This window comes from Coregonus lavaretus (assembly GCF_964263955.1).
Source record: "Coregonus lavaretus genome assembly, chromosome: 1".
Classification (NCBI taxonomy): domain Eukaryota; kingdom Metazoa; phylum Chordata; class Actinopteri; order Salmoniformes; family Salmonidae; genus Coregonus; species Coregonus lavaretus.
Window position 1 is genome coordinate 72,074,205 of NC_139988.1, and position 19,443 is coordinate 72,093,647.

General features: G+C 42.5%; 1 protein-coding gene across 1 annotated transcript in view; it reads right to left on the minus strand.

Moving 5' to 3' along the window:
* The window catches only part of pth3r (parathyroid hormone 3 receptor), a gene marked incomplete at both ends in the record, with an annotated part of 48,551 nt that overhangs the window by 20,998 nt on the left and 8,110 nt on the right, over positions 1 to 19,443 (minus strand). Inside the window, 4 exons of the mRNA XM_084158523.1 lie at positions 1,808 to 1,902; positions 2,546 to 2,670; positions 4,341 to 4,451; positions 6,678 to 6,783. Coding sequence (XP_084014649.1) covers positions 1,808 to 1,902; positions 2,546 to 2,670; positions 4,341 to 4,451; positions 6,678 to 6,783 — 437 coding nt within the window. The remainder of the gene's footprint in view (positions 1 to 1,807; positions 1,903 to 2,545; positions 2,671 to 4,340; positions 4,452 to 6,677; positions 6,784 to 19,443) is intronic.

Here is a 19,443-nt window from a genome sequence, read left to right on the forward strand (position 1 = left end):
TAAGTAATCAGACCCTTTGCTATGAGACTCGAAATTGAGCTCAGGTGCATGTTTCCATTGAACATCCTTGAGATGTTTCTACAACTTGATTGGAAATCCACCTGTAGTAAATTAAATTGATTGGACATGATTTGGAAAGACACACCTGTCTATATAAGGTCCCACAGTTGACAGTGCATGTCAGAGCAAAAACCAAGCCATGAGGTTGAAGGAATTGTCCATAGAGCTCCGAGACAGGATTGTGTCGAGGCACAGATCTGGGGAAGGGTACCAAAATCTTTCTGCAGCATTGAAGGTTCCCAAGAACACAGTGGCCTCCATCATTCTTAAATGGAAGAAGTTTGGAACCAACAAGACTCTTCCTAGAGCTGGCCACCTGGCCAAACTGAGCAATCGGGGGAGAAGGGTCTTAGTCAGGGAAGTGACCAAGAACCCGATGGTCACTCTGACAGAGCTCCAGAGTTCCTCTGTGGAGATGGGAGAACCTTCCAGAAGAAGAACCATCTCTGCAGCACTCCATCAATCAGGCTTTTATGGCAGAGTGGCCAGACGGAAGCCACTCCTCAGTAAAAGGCACATGACAGCCCACTTGGAGTTTGCCAAAAGGCACCTAAAGGACTCTCAGACCATGCGAAACCAGATTCTCTGGTCTGATGAAACCAAGATTGAACTCTTTGGACTGAATGCCAAGCGTCACATCTGGATGAAACCTGGCGCCATCCCTACGTTGAAGCATGGTGGTGGCAGCATCATGCTGTGGGGATGTTTTTCAGCGGCAGGGACTGGGAGACTTGTCAGGATCGAGAGAAAGATGAACAGAGAAAAGTACAGAGAGATCCTTGATGAAAACCTGCTCCAGAGCGCTCAGGACCTCAGACTGGGGCGAAGGTTCACCTTCCAACAGGACAACGACCCTAAGCACACTGCCAAGACAACGCAGGAGGGGCTTCGGGACAAGTCTCTGAATGTCCTTGAGTGGCCCAGTCAGAGCCCGGACTTGAACCCGATCGAACATCTTTGGAGCGACGCTCCCCATCCATCCTGACAGAGCTTGAGAGGATCTGCAGAGAAGAATTGGAGAAACTCCCAAAATACAGGTGTGCCAAGCTTGTAGCGTCATACCCAAGAAGGCTCAAAGCTGTAATCGCTGCCAAAGGTGCTTCAACAAAGTACTGAGTAAAGGGTCTGAATACTTATGTAAATGTGATATTTCAATTTTTTCTTTTGAATAAGGTATCAAACATTTCTAAAATCCTGTTTTTCCTTTGTCATTATGGGGTATTGTGTGTAGATTGATGAGGGGAAAAAACTATTTAATCCATTTTAGAATAAAGCTGTAACGTAACAAAATGTGGAAAAAGTCAAGGGGTCTGAATACTTTCCGAATGCACTGTATGTATATAGTGCAAACTAATGGGGCAAACTCAGTGAAGTTCAATCTCTTGCATCTCTGCGCAGCATGGCATTTCTTCTGTGCGGCAATCCTAGAGGAAGTGCACTGCCGCATGGCAGATTAATCTGATGTCATGACAGTAAATACACTGGAAATACCAGTCGTTATAAGGGGTGTTAATGGGGATGTTAATGTCAAGGCAACTAATTATAACCACATCATAATGCAATATACCATTCTTAAGTAACGTGCTATTATTTACTTTCTACTTACCAGATGTTTTCTTTTGTTATTACACGTGCAATAAATCACTTGTCTTAACTGAGTGTTAAAGATTTTTATGAATGTTGGACTAGTGTATTGGTATTACTATAGTAATACTACTGAAGAGGAGCAGCATTAAAGGGGTCTTACTTGAAGTAGCAGAGAATGGAGACAGCCACAAGTAGGGATACCAGAGAGATGGAGTAACCAATGGTGTACATCAAGTGTAGCCGCTCAAACACCTCCTAAAAACAGAGAACAAATACACTCAGCAAATGAGCATGTGTGTGTGCGATTGTGCATGCATTTCTCTGCATGTGTGTGTGTGAGTGTGTGTGTGTACGTGCGTGCGTGTGTGCAGGTGAACAGGAAAAAAGTCAAGAACATGCTGTTCACAAATGGCTACGGTCAACTGCTGAAGACCACAGCGGCTGGTGGGTGAGTATCATGATGGACTGATGAATTCCACATAGGGTTTTAATGTGATTCTTTTTTTTTTTATGCATGGAAAAGATTCTCGCCACAATCAAAATGCTTGGTCAACTCAGGGTGACTAATTCATGCATTGTGGTTGACACCTTGATAACTCTTCACTTAAAACAGATAGAGAGGCCTTTGTTCAGGTGAAAATCCCCCCTCAAATCACACACACTGACATTTACATTTGAGTCATTTAGCAGTCACTCTTATACATACACGCTCTTATGCATACATTTTCATACTTTTTTCTTACTGGTCCCCTGTGGGAATCAAACCCACAACCCTGGCATTGCAAGTGCCATGCTCTACCAAGTGATCCACACAGGACCAACACACACACGCGCACAAAGGTGCCCACACACACACAGCACAGCCACACACACACCACACCACACCACACACACACACCTCCTCCTGGCTTCTATGACTGGACAACAGATAGGTGGTACACTCAGTGTAGTTGGCCCAGGTGCGGTTGATGCTAGGCACCTGCTCCCAGTTCCCTGAGGCATCACACTGACGATAGGCCTGACCTGGAGGATGGGGAGAAGAGGTATAACATCAGCATTAGTACAATGGCCTTAAAGGGGCAAAACAGAGCGTTTGCCTCAGGAGGGGGCTCTTGAGCCAAAAGGGGTCCCTTAAATGCGCAGAAATATAACTAAAAAGACCCACCTCCCCAAGCCCATGAGCAAAAACATACACTGAGTGTACAAACATTAGGAACACCTTCGTAATATTGAGTTGCACCACCTTTTGCCGTCAGAACAGCCTCAATTCATCGGGGCATGGACTCTACAAGGTGTCGAAAGCATTCCACAGGGATGCTGGCCCATGTTGACTCCAATGCTTCACACAGTTGTGTCAAGTTGGCTGGATGTCCTTTGGGTGGCGGATCATTCTTGATACAAATGGGAAATTGTTGAGCGGGAAAACCCCAGCAGTGTTGCAGTTCTTGACACACTCAAACCGGTGTGTCTGGCACCTAATACCATACCCTGTTCAAAGGCACTTAAATATTTCGTTTAGCCCATTCACCCTCTGAAAGGCACACATACACAATCCATGTCTCAATGGTCTCAAGGCTTAAACATTATTCTTTAACCTGTCTCCTTCTATTTAACAGGTGACATCAATAAAGGGTCATAGCTTTCACCTTGATTCATCTGGTCAGTGTATGTCATAGAAAGAGCAGGTGTTCCTAATGTAGACTGAAACTGAGGATTGTGTGCTTTTGTTGTATCATATGTGTATGAACCATACAGACAACATTCAAGCCAGAATTTGATATTAACAAGTACTGTAGCAACTAAATTTCCATAGTGTATATTTAAAGGCTGATACTTGTTACATCTAATGCAATGTGGTGTTAGACTCCTTATGATATAGCTTGAGACTGTCGTAAACACATGAACAAACTGGAGCCTGCAGATGTCTGCAAGTACTGTGCAAAAAGAGTACTTAATTTGGGACTGGTAAACCGCATAAACTGAATTTGCATTTCGCAATGTGCATTTATAAGGAATCGATATTAGAAGTTTGGATGAAAGGGTCAGTGTCCCAGCTTGCAAGCCGTGAGGCTGCTGGTTTTGTTTGGTGGCTATGAGCCTTTTAAAATGATAAACCTAGATTAGCAAACACAACGTGCCATAGGAACACAGGACTGATGGTTGCTGATAATGGGCCTCTGTACGCCTATGTAGATTTCCATAAAAAATGTGCCGTTTCCAGCTACAATAGCCATTTACAACATTAACAATGTCTACACTGTATTTCTGATCAATTTGATGTTATTTTAATGGACAATTTTTTTTATTTTCTTTCGAAAAAAATGACATTTCTAAGTGACGCCAAACTTTTGAACGATAGTGTACATTCAACACCTAGGCATATACGCTGATTTCTCACATAGATGCACATCATTCATTCAGGTTACAGACCATGTAACTAGGCCTATGACCCCTAGACCAAGTGAGTGCAACAATATCCGTAGGCTAGTTATTGGTTCCGTAAAACCTGAAGACCAGTGTCTGCTGGTAAACACAATCTATCACTGACCTGTCATGATTATGTAAGTGATCGATGTATGTGGCCAACATACTGTATTTCCTTCTACTGTATGTGGTTTGTCCATTAGTGTATTTAAAAATAACAAAGCAGCTATTGAGCTTTAAATTAGTGATCTTGTCATGAGCCAGCCCACCTCTGTGGTTGAAGTCGTAGATGTACTCTGGACATAGCACCGAGACCAGCTGACTAGGCTTCCCTCTGGGCCAGCAGATAATCCCATCCCACTCTGGTACACAGTCACCTTCTGCAAATATACAACAGCACAGATGGCCATTTTGTATGAGTCATTGTGCTCTTACTTTAAAATCAGTAGAAAATTCACCCAACATTTCATTTCATGATATACAGCGCATTCGGAAATATTCACACCCCTTGACTTTTTCCATATTTTGTTACGTTAAAACCTTATTCTAAAATTGCTTAAATTGTTTTTTTCTCCCTCATCAATCTACACACAATACCCCATAATGACAAAGCAAAATTTGAGCAAATTTATAAAAAAATGAAAACGGAAATATCACATTTACATAAGTATTCAGACCCTTTACTCATTACTTTGTTGAAGCACCTTTGGAAGCGATTACAGCCTCGAGTCTTCTTGGGTATTACGCTACAAGCTTGGCATACCTCACTTGTATTTGGGGAGTTTCTCCAATTGTTCTCTGCAGATCCTATCAGGCTCTGTCAGGTTGGATGGGGAGCGTCGCTGTACAGTTATTTTCAGGTCTCTACAGAGATGTTAGATCGGGTTCAAGTCCGAGCTCTGGCTGGGCCACTCAAGGACATTCAGAGACTTGTCCAGAAGCCAGGGTCATTGTCCTGTTGGAAGGTGAACCTTCGCCCCAGTCTGAGGTCTTGAGCGCTCTGGAGCAGGTTTTCATCAAGGATCTCTATGTACTTTGCTCCGTTCATCTTTCCCTCGATCCTGACTAGTCTTCCAGTCCCTGCCGCTGAAAAACATCCCCACAGCATGATGCTGCCACCACCATGCTTCAACGTAGGGATGGCGCCAGGTTTCGTCCAGATGTGACGCTTGGCATTCAGTCCAAAGAGTTCAATCTTGGTTTCATCAGACCGGAGAATCTTGTATCTCATGGTCTGAGAGTCCTTTAGATGCCTTTTGGCAAACTCCAAGTGGGCTGTCATGTGCTTTTTAATAAGGAGTAGCTTCCGTCTGGCCACTCTACCATAAAGGCCTGATTAGTGGAGTGCTGCAGAGATGGTTGTCCTTCTGGAAGGTTCTCCCATCTCCACAGAGGAACTCTGGAGCTCTGTCAGAGTGACCATTGTGTTCTTGGTCACCTCCCTGACCAAGGCCCTTCTCCCCCGATTGCTCAGTTTGGCCGGACGGCCAACTCTAGGAAGTGTCTTGGTGGTTCCAAACTTTTTCCATTTAAGAATGATGGAGGCCACTGTGTTCTTGGGGACCTTCAATGCTGCAAAAAGTTTTTGGTACCCTTCCCCAGATCTATGCCTCGACACAATCCTGTCTCGGCGCTCTACAGACAATTCCTTCAACCTCATGGCTTGGTTTTTGCTCTGAAATGCACTGTCAACTGTGGGACCTTATATAGATAACTGTGTTCCAATCAATGGAATTTACCACAGGTGGACTCCAATCAAGTTGTAGAAACATCACAAGGATGAGCAATGGAAACAGGATGCACCTGAGCTCAATTTCGAGTCTCATAGCAAAGGTTCTGAATACTTATGTAAATAAGGTATTTCTGTATTTTATTGGTAATAAATTTGCAAACATTTCTAAAAACCTGTTTTCACTTTATAATTATGGGGTATTGTGTGTAGATTGATGAGGATTATTTTTTAAAAATCCATTTTAGAATAAGGCTGTAACGTAACAAAATGTGGAAAAAGTCAAGGGGTCTGAACACTTTCCGAATGCACTGTATCTCAGATGATACAGTACATCTGTAATTAAATTCCTAACAGAGGGCCATTAACAATCTGTATCAAGACACTGCATCATAACTCTACGTCAAGACGGTGAGTCGAGCTGGTTTTCCTATCATTCATTTCACATCTAACCTTCTGTTACCATGGAAATACTTCTCTCCAGGATATTGGATTGAAATGGCTTTTGACTGTACTTGAACAGGAGGAAGTGACAAACAATCTTCTTTGTAATCAATTACACTATCACTTTATCCTATATTGGACTGTGGTTGACACAAGACAAGCTGATTTGACACTTTAACAAATCATTCATAATCTGGACAACCACTGCACCAGAAACCTTTTCTGGACCTTGATTTTCAGTTGGGTGCATAACTAAAGCCAAAGGGGATCCCTATGAAATCATAAAAAAGTATAGGCTATGTCCTGTAACAGTGTTTCCCAAACCTCTCCTCCAGTACATCCAGACTTCCCATGTATTTGATGTATTCTAGAAGCACACCTAGATTTGGCAATCACTGTCCTATAACTTGTGATGTGGTTATAGTTAACACACCTTTGACTATGGCCAGCTGTGAATGGATTATCCTCTCACACTTGGCACGGGGACCAATCAGGAGGTAAATCTGCTCGTCTCGCGTGATGACATCATCAGAGTCTATCTATGGTAGAGGGGCAGAAGAAGAAGACAGAGAAGAAGAAGAAGAAGATTATACTATAACATCAGGTGAAGACCGATGACTTGACACCAACGTGACACATGCCATGATTTAGGCGAGACAGTTGGCTAGCAGCCAGCATATCAACAATCAATGGTCAGACTGTCCACTGCTGCGTGTGACTTGACATAAAAAAAGTTGTTTGTCTCAAATTATGCGGCTCTAATGACAGCTGTCATGTCGTGTTCATGAATCATTGCATTATGTAGTGTTTGTTTAACAATTAGGGTTACGTGTGCAGACAGGGCAACATTTGTTTTATCCTTCAGGTGTGAAGCCACAGGTCTATCTACTTCTTATCTTACCCTTTGTCTGATCATGCCCTTACGTCCAAAACCTTCACCAATGAAATCTGAGGGACAATTAACCCCTCAGTCCTAGCCTGGAATTCCAAACTGAATTGCTCTGTTTCACTGTTGTTTTACTTTACCGATTCAGTATGGCCATCTTTTCATTAAAACTGTGTGTGCCTGTAATGAGCGGCATTGTTCAAAACTAATTTGTCAGCAATTAGATCACCTTTAACCAATCAGAAGACAATCTAATCCAAAGCTTTTGGACCCCTGGAAGAGCAGCTGTTGCGATAGATTATTGGTTTATTTTCATCCCCATTAGCTTTTGCAGAAGCAGCAGCTACTCTGCCTGGGGTCCACAAAAACACAAAACATGACAAGTAACAAAACACTGATGCACTAATAGACAAGGAAAGTCACACAAATGCAAAATATATAACTATATACAAACAATGCAACTCAAAAATAATACAAACAATACAACACAGAAAAATGTGTGTGTTAGTGTCTGTGTGTGCGTGTGCGTGTGTTTATGTGTGTGTCCCCTCACAGTCCCCACCGTTCCATGTGTTGTTTTTCTATCCGTTTTTTTTAAAGGTAATTTTGCTGTTTCTTGAGTAATTGGAGATGGAAGGGAGTTCCATGCGATCATGGTTCTGTATAAAACTGTGCGTTGCCGTGAATTCGTTTTGGACTTGGGGACTGTGAAGAAACTCCTGGTGGCATGTCTTGTGAAGTATGTATGGGTGTCTGAGCTGAATGTTATTTGACTATGCAGACAATCTGGAATTTTCATCACAGTGATATTTCTCATAAAAACTAGAAGAGAAGCAGTTAATCTCTCATCAACCCTCAACCAGGAAAGACTGGCATGCATGTTGTTGATGTTAGTTATGTATGTGCAGTTAAGGGCAAGGCGTGCTGCTCTGTTTTGAGCCAGCTGCAGCTTTGCTAGGTCTTTCTTTGCTGCAGTTGACCATATTACCAGACAGTAATCAAGATGGGACAAGACCAGAGCCTGAATAACTAGTACAGTTGATTTTTGTGTAAAAGATGCAGAACATATTTTTATAACAGACATACCCCTCCCCATCTTCACAACAATTTTGTCAATATGACTTGCCCATGATAATTGACCAGCCAATGCTATAGTAAACTCTAATGGGGATCCAAATAAACAAATAAACTCAGCATTTGGGTTTTCTTGCTAAAGCTATCTATAGGTCATGAGATCTGTCTATTAGAGCAAGGCCAGACTGATCAGTGAAGTGAAATGAAGGCTGGAGCATTTCCGTTTGGATGCCCAGGATATCACAGTCCCCTAGAAGTACACTGAATTTGACCAATACAATCCCCCCAAGTCTTAGATGGGTTGAGACAAGAGATTTCATTGGGTTTGTTTGAAGGTGTCCTAATTGCAATCGTCTCTTGTCTGTGTCCTGGTAGAGGCGATTTGTCACCTTTGGACAAAATTAGCTAACACTCCAGAGCAGGGTTCTAAATTAAAAATATTCATTGGTAGTACTGGTGCTCCCAACTGTCACGATCGTCTTGAAGAGAAGTAGACCAATGCGCAGCGTGTTGAACGAACATGGCGAACTTTATTATCTTAAGTGATAATATACACAATAAACAAAACAAGAAACGACTCGTGAAGTCCACGGTGACAATGACCGAACACGGAACAAAAACCCACAAACACAAAGTGAAAAACAGACAGTTAAATATGGCTCCCAATCAGAGACAACAAGCCAACAGCTGACACTCGTTGCCTCCGACTGGGAGTCACTAAGGCAAACATAGAAAACGACAAACTAGAACCCCCAACATAGAAATAAACCACATAGAATGAACACACCCTGGCTCAACATATAGAGTCCCAGAGCCAGGGTGTGACAGTACCCCCCCCTAAAGGCGCGGACTGCGACCGCGCCTCAATAAGAGCAAAACAGGGGAGGGCTGGGTGGGCATACCTCCTCGGCGGCGGTTCTGGCTCCGGCCTTGCCCACCACCCTCCAATAATCCCCCCATAGCGCCCCTGGTCCGGTCTGGCCCCGCTGGCAGGAGCTGACCTGAACGTAGCAGGAACGGCTAGCTTCAGCTCCGTTGTGGAGCAGTTGAGCGGTACCCGATTTGGCACCGATGACCCAGGCACGGGTTGTGCCGGACTGACGACGCGCACCCCTGGCTTGGTGCGTGAGGCCGGAACGGACCGGACCGGGCTGACGACTCGCACCCCTGGCTTGGTGCGTGGAGCAGCAACGGGCCGGACCGGGCTGACGATGCGCACCCCTGGCTTGGTGCGTGGAGCCGGAATGGGCTTACCAGGGCTGACGACTCGCACCCCTGGCTTGGTGCGAGTAGCAGGAACGGGCTGGACCAGGCTGACGACTCGCACCCCTGGCTTGGTGCGAGTAGCAGGAACGTTCTGGACCAGGCTGACGACTCGCACCCCTGGCTTGGTGCGAGTGGCAGGAACAGGCCGGGCCGGGCTGGCGACTCGCACCCCTGGCTTGGTGCGAGTGGCAGGAACAGGCTGCGCCGGGCTGGCGTCGCGCACCGTAGGCTTGGTGCGAGTGGCAGGAACAGGCCGGACTGGGCTGGCGACGCACCCCGTAGGCTTGGTGCGTGGAGCAGGGACAGGCCGGGCTGGGCTGGCGACGCACACCGTAGGCTTGGTGCGTGGAGCAGGGACAGGCCAGACTGGGCTGGCGACGCACCCCGTAGGCTTGGTGCGTGGAGCAGGGACAGGCCGGGCTGGGCTGGCGACGCACACCGTAGGCTTGGTGCGTGGAGCAGGGACAGGCCGGACCGGGCTGGCGACGCACACCGTAGGCTTGGTGCGTGGAGCAGGGACTGGCCGGACTGGGCTGGCGACGCCCACCGTAGGCTTGGTGCGTAGAGCAGGGACAGGCCGGACCGGGCTGGCGACGCACACCGTAGGCTTGGTGCGTGGAGCAGGGACTGGCCGGACTGGGCTGGCGACGCACACCGTAGGCTTGGTGCGTGGAGCAGGGACAGGCCGAACCGGGCTGTGGAGACGGATAGGAGCCCTGGAGTGAAGAGCGGCCACAACCCGTCCTGGCTGAATGCCTACCCTCACACACTCTGTGTGAGGCATCCGCACAGGACGTACAGGGCGGTGTATCCGTAACCTGGTGGCCTCCAGAATCCGCCCCTCCTTTGCCTCCGTCAGCCCCGTCGTCCATGCCGTGTGCCCCCCCCCTAAAACATTTTTGGGGTTGCCTCTCGTCAGTCTCACTCCATGGCCGGCGATCCTCCCATGTCCAGTCTGCCTGCTCCTGGACACGCTGCTTGGTCCTAGTATGGTGGGTTTTTCTGTCACGATCGTCTTGAAGAGAAGTAGACCAATGCGCAGCGTGTTGAACGAACATGGCGAACTTTATTATCTTAAGTGATAATATACACAATAAACAAAACAAGAAACGACTCGTGAAGTCCACGGTGACAATGACCGAACACGGAACAAAAACCCACAAACACAAAGTGAAAAACAGACAGTTAAATATGGCTCCCAATCAGAGACAACAAGCCAACAGCTGACACTCGTTGCCTCCGACTGGGAGTCACTAAGGCAAACATAGAAAACGACAAACTAGAACCCCCAACATAGAAATAAACCACATAGAATGAACACACCCTGGCTCAACATATAGAGTCCCAGAGCCAGGGTGTGACACCAACTTAATAAAGTTAGGAGCGCAACATGAAATTTAGGAGCACCAGAAAATACGATTTTTTAAATTGATTGAAATACTGTATACAGTAAATGGACGCGCAATGACAGAGCGGCATGGACTAAGATACAGTAGAATATTATAGAATACAGTATATACATATGAGATGAGTAATGCAAGATATGTAAACATTATTAAAGTGACTAATGTTCAATTTCTTAAAGTGGCCAGTGATTTCTAGTTTATGTCTATAGGCAGCAGCCTCTAATGTGCTAGTGATGGCTATTTAACAGTATTTCAATCAATTAAAAAAATATTATTTTCTGGTGCTCCTAAATTTCATGTTGTGCTCCTAACTTTATTAAGTTGGGAGCACCAGTACTACCAATGAACATTTTTAGTACAGAACCAAAATAACAAAAGAATGGTCACTGTCCAATGAATTATGGAGCTCACTGTATGTATATATTCTTAATTCCATTCCTTACTTAGATTGTGTGTATTGGGTATATGTTGTGAAATTGTTAGATATTACTTGTTAGATATTACTGCAATGTCGGAGCTAGAAGCACAAGCATTTCGCTACACATCTGCTAAACACGTGTATGTGAAAAATAAAATTTGATTTGATTTGATTTACAGCCTACACTACCGTTCAAAAGTTTGGGGTCACTTAGAAATGTCCTTGTTTTCGAAAGAAAATACATTTTTTGGTCCATTAAAATGACATCAAATTGATCAGAAATACAGTGTAGACATTGTTAATGTTGTAAATGGCTATTGTAGCTGGAAACGGCTGATTTTTTATGGAATATCTACATAGGCGTACAGAGGCCCATTATCAGCAACCATCAGTCCTGTTTTCCAATGGTACGTTGTGTTTGCTAATCCAAGTTTATCATTTTAAAAGGCTAATTGATCATTAGAAAACCCTTTTGCAATTATGTTAACACAGCTGAAAACTGTTTAGCTGATTAAAGAAGCAATAAAACGGGCCTTCTTGAGACTAGTTGAGTATCTGGAGCATCAGCAATTGTGGGTTCGATTACAGGATCAAAATGGCCAGAAACAAAGAACTTTCTTCTGAAACTCATCAGTCTATTCTTGTTCTGAGAAATGAAGGCTATTCCATGCGAGAAATTGCCAAGAAACTGAAGATCTCATACAACGCTGTGTACTACTCCCTTCACAGAACAGCGCAAACTGGCTCTAACCAGAATAGAAAGAGGAGTGGGAGGCCCCGGTGCACAACTGAGCAAGAGGACAAATACATTAGAGTGTCTAGTTTGTGAAACAGATGCCTCACAGGTCCTCAACTGGAAGCTTCATTAAATAGTACCCGCAAAACACCAGTCTCAATGTCAACAGTGAAGAGGTGACTCCGGGATGCTGACCTAGACAGAGTTGCAAAGAAAAAGCCATATCTCAGACTGGGCAAAAGAACACAGACTCCAGACTTTTTCTTTGCAACTCTGCCTAGGTCAGCATCCCGGAGTCGCCTCTTCACTGTTGATGTTGAGACTTGTGTTTTGCGGGTACTACAAACTTTTGAACGGTAGTGTATATTAGGCCTATATGAATTCTAGCTACTTTTGAAGCACATGTTTTGACCTAGAAACTAATATGTAACACTGTAAACACGTTCGTTTATTATAAAAGCTAAAATGTCGATACCAATACCTGTCATTGAAATTATAAAGTAATTTGTGTAATATTAGGGTTCTACATCGTGTAAAAGCCCTATTGTCCTATTGAGATGCATTACATATCCAGAGCGACTTACATTATCTTTTTATTTTTCATACTGGCCCCCCGTGGGAATCGAACCCACAACCCTGGCGTTGCAAACGCCATGCTCTACATCCCTGCCGGCCATTCCCTCCCCTACCCTGGACGACTCTGGGCCAATTGTGCACTGCCCCATGACTGAACAAAGTGTTTACAAATAGTTAACGACGCGCAAGTAGTTTTAGAAAGGCCCACGACATGGTTTATAATGTAAAATGCGTCCTGGAAGATAGAAATGTTGCACCAGTAATATGGGTCAGATCTTTTGACCTGTTTGGGTTAGAAGCAAGTCATTTTCACTGTAGTAATGGTGCAACCGTAGCTAGGTTTACATCCAATTGGCGACAGATTTTCATGCAAATAAAAACGCATAATGAAAATATGTGCATTTCCCAACCAGTGGTGTTTCCACCCAATGGACCTGTTGTGGATAAAATCACAAAAATCTATCACATTTTCAACTCTACCGATAGTTTTGTCACAGAAACTGTTGCGTTAAATAGCAAATGTCCCTACTATGGTTTTGGCACATGCGCTCTAGCCAACAGCTTGCAGATAACAGTATGGGTAGGCTGTGCGTAGGCCAGTCTGCATGACTGAGATTATTATGAATAGCCTAGAAGCATCGATCAGTCAAGCATCGATCATCATGTAACTAGATTAAGACTCTATTATTGGAAAGGTGCATCAAGATCGCCGTGCACGTTCACCGCCCTGTGAAGTTCATCCTAATAAACTGTATGGTTTCCCGAGTTATAGTGGGAGGACCACACACACCATATTATCGCGTGACTCCAAGTTTACTTCGATATGATGGTTATTATGTCAATATATGCGCGATAAGGAGTTTCCACTGGCATTTCTCACATTATACATTTTACCAACACAAAACGATCCCACCATGTCGAACAAACAAATTATCTGTTGGCATTTAAATAATTGTACCGAAACTTCCTGTTTCCATCATAGCTGTCATGATTATTTTTTTATACTGTGTGACTTTACTCGCATAAAAACTGTGAATGGAAACGTGGTTCATGACGCTAATGAATCTGCACAAATCTTGTTTCACTAGGGCACTTGGAAACAATGGTACAGCAAAGCCTTATCATTAGGCTGCATCAACTATTATCTGGGAGATTCATAGTTGCACAGTGCTCCCAAAATAAAACTCCTGGTCGCACAGCAAAATATTTAGTCGCATGTAGCTAGGTTACCATCCAATTGGCGACAGATTTTCATGCAAATATTCTAAAATCTGCATAAATAAAATATGAATATTCTCAAATCCACATAAGAAAATATGTGCATTTCCCTCCAGTGGTGTGTTTCCACCAAACTGACTTGTTGTGGAGAAAAATCAGTGCGTGATGACATAGTGCACACAAAATGTAATTTTTCACAACAATTTTCATGCACCAATTAACAATCAAAAGTTCACTGTGTTTCCATCACTTTTTCAACTCTACTGATAGTTTTGTCACAGAAACTGTTGAGTTAAATAGTAAATGTGCCTACTCTGGTTTTAGCACATGCACTCTAGCCAACAGCTCGCAGATACAGTGTGGGTAGCCCGTGTGGGTAGGCTAGTCTACATGATGAGATTATGGATGAGCCAGAATATTTGTATTTGTCAAACGGCAGTCAAGAATCGATCATCATGTCACCAGAATAAGACCCTCGATATTTATTGGAAAGGAGCATTAAGCTCATAGCTTGCACTTTCAACACCCTGTGAAGTTAATCATAATTTACTTAATCTGTAGGCTAATAAATTGCATGGTTTCTTGAGTCATAGTGGGAGAACCACACACCATATCTTCGCGTGACTCCAAGTTTACTTAGATATGATGGTTATTAGGGTGAGTATTGGTAAAGTGGGACACGTAGCAAAGTGGGACACTTAAGCTTTGTAATGGATATCTTTAAATGTGTACAATTACATACACCAAAATCAATGCCTGTGTGTTAGTGAGGAAGTATGTGATGATAAACAATGGGTTCAATGGGTATGAAGTCATCATTGTGGGCGTGGCATCACGTGTAATGGCACATGTCTCTAGAGGCATAATGGTAAGTAAAATGACATAGGGTTCTGAGGAAAAGAATGTAAAGTTTATAAAAAACTAAGTAAGGATATTCAATATTTAATTACAATATACAGTATTTTGTAATGGGATGTAATTGTAAATGAAAATGACTGTAAATGGTTTGCATACTACTTTCACCTTTTTAGAATATTGACATTTTGACTGTGTCCCAGTATGCCAATCGTCTACTGTCAAACTGGGACACACTGTTACTGTTAAACTGGGACACTCCTCTAGGCCATTTTAATGCAGATTTATTTTATTCTGGGGATTGTGAAATTTGTTTTCTTAACAGAAATCCATTTTCTAAATAGGATCAAATGTTCAATTTAATTTTCCTCAAATCTGACATCAGCTAGCTTGCTACTAAAAGTTAGCATAGCTGCATTTTCTTAATAATATATTACCTAACCACCATAAAAAATCATAGCTAGCTACAGTATATTCCTCATAGGTATACAATGACAAAAACATTATATTTTGCTGTATTTGACTCTGGTGACAATAAAACAGTCATTGAAATTGTTGAGGGGCGAGGTCTTTCTGGTTTCATTCTATAACATGGGTAGTGTACAGTGTAGTGTTAAGAATGTTGAGCTGATAGGCCTAGATGAAGTTCATTTTATTTTATTTATAGGCTTTACAATTACATATAGGTTACATAATACAATTATAATCAAGTATGATAATAATAATATATGATAATTCTTCATGTTCCACAAAAATACCTAAAGAATGTTTTAATACATTTAATTTGTAATAATAATTGAAGTTTATCATTAAAATATTGAAATTACTCATATACTCTCTAATTTATCCTTCTTTACAATAAAGAATGAAGTGTCCCACTTTGCCAATCAAGGTGTCCCAATTTGGCAGTATCGACTAAAGAAATTTGGTCTAAGGACAATTTGTGTTTAAAGTAGAGTCATTCATCCTGTGTTTAATTTTCATTTTTTATTTTGTATAGTGTAGTAGAGATCCTAAACTTTTTAGAATGGTATCATGCTGGGAGTTAAGACAATGGGATGATTCTGTAAGGTGTTCCGGAAAGTACATTTTCAGAAAGTGTCCCACTGTACCAATACTCCCACTATATCAGTATTTGTGCATAAAATCATTTCCACCACCATTTCTCACATAATACATTTTACTGCCACAAAATGATCACACCATGTCGAATGAACAAATTATCTGTCGGCATTTATAAAATTGTACCGAAACATCCTGTTTCCATATGTGGTTTATGTCGCACTTTAGAGCCATGCTCCCGAGGAGCTGATGTGCTGCCTCCGGGTGTTGTGAAATAGTTGTACTGGGGTGCAGTATGTGTCGATCCCTCTTGAACCCTTTTTTTCTGTGGCTCCCGGGTGCCTTGTCCTCAGGGCCCTTGCCTTGCGAGTGATGGGCAAGCGCAACACAAAGAAGCTTTGTGAGCCCGGTACATTTCACAACCGCACAGCAAAACTAGCAGCTAGTCAGCTAGCAATGACTAGCCATACTAGCCATAAGAGAGCAAGAGAGAGAGAGAGTGATTGATAGAGAGAGATATACAGTGCATTCGGAAAGTATTCAGACCCCTTCCCTTTTTCCACATTTTGGTACGTTACAGCCTTATTCTAAAAAGGATTAAATTACATTTTTTCCTCATCAATCTAAACACAATACCCCATAACAAATGACAAAGCGAAAACTGGTTTTTAGACATTTTTGCACAAAAAAATAAATAATAATAATACCTTATTTACATACAGTACCAGTCAAAAGTTTGGACACACCTACTCATTCTACATTCTAGAATAATAGTGAAGACATCAAAATTATGAAATTACACATATGGAATCATGTAGTAACCAAAAAAGTGTTAAACAAATCAAAATATATTTTATATTTGAGATTCTTCAAATAGCCACCCTTTTCCTTGATGACAGCTTTGTACACTCTTGGCATTCTCTCAACCAGCTTCACCTGGAATGCTTTTCCAACAGTCTTGAAGGAGTTCCAATATATGCTGAGCACTTGTTGGCTGCTTTCCCTTCACTCTGCCGTCCGACTCATCCCAAACCATCTCAATTGGGTTGAGGTCGGGGGATTGGGGAGGCCAGGTCATCTGATGCAGCACTCCATCACTCTCCTTTTTGGTCAAATAGCCCTTACACAGCATGGAGGTGTGTTGGGTCATTGTCCTGTTGAAAAACAAATGATGGGATGGCGTATCACTGCAGAATGCTGTGGTAGCCATGCTGGTTAACTGTGCCTTGAATTCTAAATAAATCACAGACAGTGTCACAAGCAAAGCACCCCCACACCATAACACCTCCTCCTCCATGCTTTACGGTGGGAACCACACATGCAGAGATAATCCGTTCACCCACACCGCGTCTCACAAAGACACGGCGGTTGGAACCAAAAATCTCAAATTTGGACTCCAGACCAAAGGACACATTTCCACCGGTCTAATGTCCATTGCTCGTGTTTCTTGGCCCAAGTAGGTCTCTTCTTCTTATTGGTGTCCTTAAGTAGTGGTTTCTTTGATTCACACAGTCCCCTCTGAACAGTTGATGTTGAGATGTGTCTGTGACTTGAACTCTGTGAAGCATTTATTTGGTCTGCAATTTCTGAGCCTGGTAACTCTAATGAACTTATCCTCTGCAGCAAAGGTAACTCTGGGTCTTCCTTTCCTGTGGCGGTCCTCATGAGAGCCAGTTTCATCATAGCGCTTGATGGTTTTTGCGACTGCACTTGAAGAAACTTTCAAAGTTCTTGAAATGTTCCGTATTGACTGACCTTCATGTAATTTCTCTTTGCTTATTTGAGCTGTTCTTGCCATAATATGAACTTGGTCTTTTACCAAATAGGGCTATCTGCTGTATACCCCCCTGCCTTGTAACAACACAACTGATTGGCTCAAATGCATTAAGAAGGAAATAAATGCCACACAAATTAACTTTTAAGAAGGCACACCTGTTAATTGAAATGCATTCCAGGTGACTACCTCATGAAGCTGGTTGAGAGAATACCAAGAGTGTGCAAATCTGTCATCAAGGCAAAGGGTGGCTATTTCAAGAATATCAAATATCAAATATGTTTTGTTTTGTTTAACACTTTTTTGGTTACTACATGATTCCATATGTGTTATTTCATAGTTTTGATGTAAATGGGTGAAACTCCACAAATACAGGTGTGCTAAGCTTGTAGCTTCATACCCAAGAAGACTCAAGGCTGTAATCGCTGCCAAAGGTGCTTCAACAAAGTACTGAGTAAAGGGTCTGAATACTTAAATGTGATATTTCAGTTTTTTTAAATATTTATTTAAAGATTTGTCATTATGGGGTATTGTGTGTAGATTGAAGAGGGAAAAAAACATTTAATACATTTTAGAATAAGGCTGTAACGTAACAAAATGTGGAAAAAGTCAAGCGGTCTGAATACTTTCCAAATGCACTGTAGCTGATAATATAACACTTGAAATGTCTTTATCTTTTTGAAACCTTTTCGAGTGCAATACTGTTAAATTCTAATAGTTTATTGTCAATGTTGTTTTGTGTCTTCTCACTTTCGTTTATTGTTCATTTCACTTGCTTTGGAAATGTAAACATGTTTCCCATGCCAATAAAGCCCCTTTGAATTGAACTGAGAGAGAGAGAGGACATCACAAGCTATTATGGTAAACAGACATTAGAAGAGGGGGAGAGGGGAAGAGGGAGGGATTAAAGGAAAATCCAGAGGCATGAGGTACTGTAGATATACCAGTGCGCATATTTTCAATCAACTACGTCAACTTCAGAGTAGGGAATTTTGTGTATATAGTGCAGTTTTTTTCTACAAGACATGTACATACATTTCACAGCACTATAATGGCTGCCTCCCACACAAGTGAAAGAAAACCGTTTCTGTGTCTTTGAGCAAACCAAGACCAACTGGAACAACTCATAAACGTAAAAATGTGACAACAATCACATTCTTTGCGTAATTCGCATAAACAAACTGCCTGTGAGGAAACAGTATTTTACATGATCACCAAAAATATGTTTAATCAATATCATCTCCAAGTGTGACCAGGCAAATTATTTTCATAATTCACATTAACAAACTGCCTGGGAGTGAACAGTAGCTTAGATACAGTATAGAGCAAATAATGATCAATATCACCAACAATATGTTTCAGTGATATCATCTCAACGCATGACTTGAAGTTTGAGAGGCCTCAATGTTACTTTTACATCCCGGTCGAGCCAAAGTCAACACAGACACCTAAGTTGCCCCATACTGTGAGAGTTTTACTGTTTTACCGTTAACTGTAGACACATACTGGAAGTGTCGACAGTGCAATGCTGACAAATTCTCTGCTGTGTGTACGGCGCACTTGTGTCTCAAGGCTTAAAAATCCTTTAACCTGTCTCCTACCCTTTATCTACACTGATTGAAGTGGATTTAACAAGTGACATCAATAAGGGATCTTAGATTTCTCCTGGATTCACTTGGTCAGTCTATGTCTTGGAAAGAGCAGGTATTCTTAACGTTCTTTATACTCAGTGTATGCTTGAATGATACAAATAAATAAAATACATACAACCTATCAAATCCTGCGACCCTGCAGGCATAATGTACACTACATGACCAAAGGTATGTGGACACCTGCTCGTCGAACATCTCATCCCATAATCATGGGCATTAATATGGAGTTGGTCCCCTCTTTGCTGCTATAACAGCCTCCACTCTTATGTGAAGGCT